General features: G+C 33.0%; 1 protein-coding gene across 2 annotated transcripts; it reads right to left on the bottom strand.

Moving 5' to 3' along the window:
• Positions 1-1,820: 1,820 nt before the first annotated feature.
• LOC143555653 (equilibrative nucleotide transporter 3-like) lies at positions 1,821-4,865 on the bottom strand. 2 transcript variants are annotated; one of them, XM_077045174.1, is made up of 10 exons: positions 4,660-4,865; positions 4,384-4,435; positions 4,199-4,303; positions 3,635-3,790; positions 3,411-3,554; positions 3,197-3,302; positions 2,942-3,117; positions 2,673-2,833; positions 2,082-2,340; positions 1,821-1,998 (listed from the first exon to the last, which is right to left on the bottom strand). In XM_077045174.1, the coding sequence occupies exons 2-10, from the start codon at positions 4,432-4,434 to the stop codon at positions 1,888-1,890; spliced, it is 1,269 nt and encodes a 422-aa protein (XP_076901289.1). In that variant the 5' UTR covers position 4,435; positions 4,660-4,865; the 3' UTR covers positions 1,821-1,887. The 2 variants fall into 2 exon arrangements, with proteins under 2 accessions (XP_076901289.1, XP_076901290.1); XM_077045175.1 differs by lacking the exon at positions 4,660-4,865 and adding an exon at positions 4,510-4,534.
• Between the last annotated feature and the right edge of the window lie 421 nt (positions 4,866-5,286).

Genomic DNA, 5,286 nt, shown 5'->3' with positions numbered 1-5,286 from the left:
GTGTATATTATAAGATTATTATGTGAATAACAAACCATCCAGTTTCCATCTTCTCACATGGTATCAGAGCTGGCCATCGTTCTAAATTTTCAAACCTATCGCCGCCGTCCTTGTTCCTTCCCCATGGTGCCATCTTACGTTAGTCACAGCCGTCTCAGTGAATACTTAAAAATTCAAGGCTGATGGCAAGTAAAAAAAAACTCTAAAACCACCCTTTTTAGATATGCGATAAAAAAACCCTCAACTTTTCCTCCATCAATCAACTTAGGAATGAGATATTTTCTCCAAATACATGTATTCGTTCAGTACCCGTACTTATACATGTACCTGTCTATTTGGTACGAGTACGGTTACCCATATTTTCTGATTTTAGGTACGGGTACATGTACGAGTATTACGGGTACTTGGTACCCATTTGAAATAAGTATGGGTTTTTATTGGGATTTCAAAAACTCATAACTCTAACCGTGTTTATATTGTGATATCCTCAATGCTTCAAATGGGCTTTTCAAAACCATTGATAATCAAAATATTAAGTTTTCAATAAGAGTTCTAATCAAACCATAGTTCTCTTCTCTTTTTCTTCTAGTCAGTAACTTGTAACAGCCACCATCAAACGTGCGGCTCCACAATTTTCTTAGTTTTGCTATTACGTTTTGGCTGTGATATTATAGATAATTGATTGTCAGTATCGATACCAAGTTTAGTGGATATTTTTTTTTAAAAGAACAAAGTGGTACCAAAGTTAGTACCGTACCTAAAATACTCGTACTCATACTATACCAATACAATAAATTCTGTACAGGTACTTTCAAGTACGGGTACGACACGGATCTCATCACTAATTAAACCCTTTCACTCATTCTTCATTATTTGATAACAACAGAAAAAGAAAAGGAGAAAAAGAAAGGGGAAAAGAACAAAAAAGTTGATTGGATGAAAAGCCAATGACCGGCATGATGCCCCCAATTTGCACCCGTCACGTGTGTGTGTGTTTGGGTGTGGGGGGGGGGGGGTTGTTCGGTCAATGATATATACCGGTTGGTCTTATTTAGATTGTAATTTATTTGAGCTTTAGTTTCGCTGATTTTCTTTTGGGTTTTGGGCCTTGATTTTGTTTTTATCCTAATTATAAGAGGGCATTCAAATCAAATGTTTGGTTCGGCCAATGTTCTTTTAGGTTCAGGGCCTATTTTATTATTTTTATTAAATAGACCTGTGAAGGTGTAAATGTTCGGCTTGGTCCGTCTTGTTTTAGGTTTTTTTTATAATTTTTAAAAAGTTTAATGTTTTAGTTTGAGAGAGAAAAGGGGAAAAAAGGCTGGTTTTTAGTTTCATAATATATTTTTATGCATTTTACAAATTCAACATATAATTAGTCCCTGATATAGATAAAATACAAGATAAGTCTTCAACAATTTAAGATCCATGTACCTAAACTTTGTATTGACACCGAACCCCATTGCTATCCAAGATCCGAACTCCCAACTTTAGCTATATAAAATAAGACATCCTTGTATATTTTGTCGTGTTCCTATAGGATTGAGTGATTGACTCCAATGCTACTCTTGTCCTCTTGTAAATTGTCCTTTTTCTAAGATATTTTATTTTATTTTGGCTTCGAAAGCTACTTTTATTTCTAGTCACACCAACTTGACGTAACTAAAACAATTATTTTTGGTGGTTTATTTCAGGATATGGACCTCTTATCATTTTTATGGGCTCACCGCCAAATATCATATGCCTTCTTTACAATTTTCTTTAATTCAACACAAAGGTACATATATTCTTATGATCTTTTATTTTATTTATCAACAAAATAAAAACAAAAGCCAACTATAAACATAATTCAATAAGATGAAAGTATTTCCAATAACGTTTTGTTACTCAAAAGGTTCCATTACCAATTATCCACAACCAATCAAGTGCGACACCTGCGAAAATTCCTCCTAAAAGAAACACCACCAGAATGTTTCCCAAAGCATTCGCCTCCGGACCCTATAAATTCCACACCAAAACACAATCTCAAGTCATGAAACTATAGTAAACATTTTAATCACTTTCTAGTAGCATGAACTCACCGTGTAACCTTTAGGAGCTACAGTCATAACGCATACAGTAAGATAACCATTCGTTAACCCGAGCAAAGATATAAGCATGATCATCCAACCCTGGTCACCGTATTTTGCAGTGAAGTAGAAAGCGGGAATGAACAAGAAACGTGATAATATAGCAATCATTAACCATTTTCGTGATTCAATCTTAATAGATTTAATGAGAGGAATGTATCTTGCTATGAGATCCCAAACATTGTACATTGCAATTAGAACGAGAGGGTACCTATTAAAAAAATCATCATTATATATGACAACTAAAGGCCAAGCAACAAATAAAACCGTGTAATAGAGGTATCAAGATGAGGGCCGTGTCATATAGGTTGGCAATACGGGTCAAAACATATTCGATTTCAACAAGTCATGGGCAAACCTAACTGAAAATATTAAATTTTAAATTAAGTGGTTTAAGTGGATGTATTTATTGAAATTTAACATTGGATGGCTTTTTATTCTTTATTTTATTACTTTTTAACTAAAATTATCAATTTAAACCCGTTTGACATAAAACACAACCGAAACAAACCATTTATAAATAAATATTCTGTGAGAAATTACCATGAACCCAACTTATGAGTTCCTGTGTTTTCATACAAGAAGCCAGGGAAAATGGAGAGAGTGAGGACATATATCAAGAATAAATCCAACGCGTAATCGATGTTCTTGTACAACAGTTCTTTATTGCTCAATCGCGTAGGAAGCTTAGCATCAATATCATCCTGCAAATATACAATGGAAAAAAAAAAACATTTCTCATAAACACTTTGCAACAATTTCTTAGCTTTAAAACTTAAATCATGCTCCAAGAAAAAAAATTAGAAAATTACTTTTCCATTAACCTCTGTTTGGATGCCTGCTGCAGCAAGATCAGATGTTACAGTCGTTGACCCTTCTCGTGCTGCTTTAGCACGATAATACTTCACAATCGGTAACTTAGCAAACACAAATGCGTAGAGCAAAGTGCATAAAAACTCGAAGAATGCAGATATTGCAAGGAATAACACTGCAAAAGTAATAATAAATAATCAAGCAAGATTAATATTGAAAACACTAATTTAAATAACCGAACAATGTACACTTACTAGTCCCTTTACGTAAGCCATGAGAAGATTTGTCAAATGCAGCTTTTGTAACTAGTCTTAATCCAGAGGTTAGAACACCTGATGCTGCTAATCCAGCAAAGAAAGACTGCAAGAACAGAAACAACCGCATATTCAGTAATTCGGAAGAGTTAGATTCACATGTGAAATTGTGAGTATGCACATTTTTTAAAAATTTCTAGGAGTATAATCTCACTTGAATGAATTCTGGATTCATAAAGGCCAAATCTCCAACCATTCCACCTTGAACATGAGCATCAGCAACACCAAAACCAGCCACGAAAACGCATATGGCAATGTAGTTACCGATCCCACCTTTCCCGGATGAGGCTAAATCTACCTGTGCACAACGAGGTTTTGTTGAATAAATGCATACAAGTGATCTTGTTAAAAATGTCCAAAGTCAAATGTTTGACTTACCACAATGAGGGCTAGAGTGCATAGAAAGAATAAAACGTATCCTGCAATGTTGCGTTTCCTAGTATCGACTTTTGATTCGTTATATGCAAGTATCGCCATTGTTCCTAAAGCGAACGGTTGGTAGACGAGGGTAAGGACCCTTGACGGATGGTAACCCTACACGTAGCCGAATCAAACATTTGATTATATTTTTTCTTTTTTCTTTTTCTATAAAAGAGTTTAATAGTTTAGATATGTTCAAATTACAGTAAATAACTTTAGGAAACCATCATTAAAGGCAGACACCATATTTCTCATTCTTTTATGAATACTATACTGTATATTAAATTAAATTATTTTAGTTTTAAAAAAAAGAATCATGATTCTAATTATATTTATTAGCAGTAAATGATGTGACCTGTAACCGATGATCAATTCATTTGTAACAGCAACCAATCAATAAACTATTATCATTTTAAAAGGTCAAAACCTCATAATCCGTTTTTGTAATACTTAATGGTATCAAAATGAATAAACAAACGTTTTGAAATTTGAACACATGAATCTTTAAGACTTTTGACTTACAGGAAACACTGCATAGTAGTAGTCCCCAATGGTTAACATACTATTCCATGATACCAAAGATCCAAATCCAAGAATCCAACATACTATAACAGCAATCCCCTTCCCCTAAATATTCAAATAAAATATATATATCAAAACATGAAATATTAAATATTTCATAATATAATAAAAAATATAGCACAAACCTCAACTTTCACAGGAGTTTCATAAGAACCTGTAACATCCATGGTATCCATACTGCAAAAACATATAAAAAAACATAAGTTTCTTTGAATCTTTCACAAATAAAAGATAAACATTTAGAACCCCACATGGAATTTGCAAAGAGATTTGATGATGGTGGGATAAAAAGAAATATATAAATTTATAACAAGAAATAGGCAAGATTCTTGTTTTAGGTTCAATGTTTATATATGTAACAAAATAACAAACAAAAATAATGAAAAAGAAAATGATCTTACCAAAGATGGAGTCAAAAATGGGTTTAGTGTGTGTTTAGGTGAAGTGTGTGAACTGGATCATAAAAGTTGAAAACTCTATAGGATTTGAAGATACCCTCTTACTTTAGAGTCCATGGGGTAGATATAGATGATGATGATGATGATGATGATGATGGGAATCTGCATAAATCATTAAAAAGTGATTCCGGAATAATTTGGTAAGGTATTGAATATTAAAATATTTGCTTTGACGAAATTTAAGGTATTCAAACGAGATAATAAAGGACCGGATCGTAAAGTTTGTTTCCAGTGGGTACAGCCAGCCTTGCCGCTAAAAAAGGAAAATTATAATTATCTTTTATTCGAAATGTGAAAATTATAATTATCAGATCAATTCATTTCAAACTTTGATATTTTTTAGTTTAATTTAATTAATTATAACCAAACAAACAAACAAAGATACACCGTGAGGTATAGGGAAATGTGATGAGGCATTGAGAGACGCTCTAGCCTCTAGGTGAGCCCCCATACACTAGGAAAAAAAAAAGGATTTGAGTGTAATGAGATACTGTATATAAAACAAATAAAGATAATATAAAGTGTAACTAACTAGGTGGGTTATAATAACAAAGAGACATCCGATAATAA

This window comes from Bidens hawaiensis, unplaced genomic scaffold (genome assembly GCF_021521415.1).
Source record: "Bidens hawaiensis isolate Kalapana, Puna unplaced genomic scaffold, B.hawaiensis_p1.1 tig00018229_1, whole genome shotgun sequence".
NCBI classification, from domain to species: domain Eukaryota; kingdom Viridiplantae; phylum Streptophyta; class Magnoliopsida; order Asterales; family Asteraceae; genus Bidens; species Bidens hawaiensis.
This window is presented reverse-complemented; position numbering and strand designations above follow the sequence as displayed.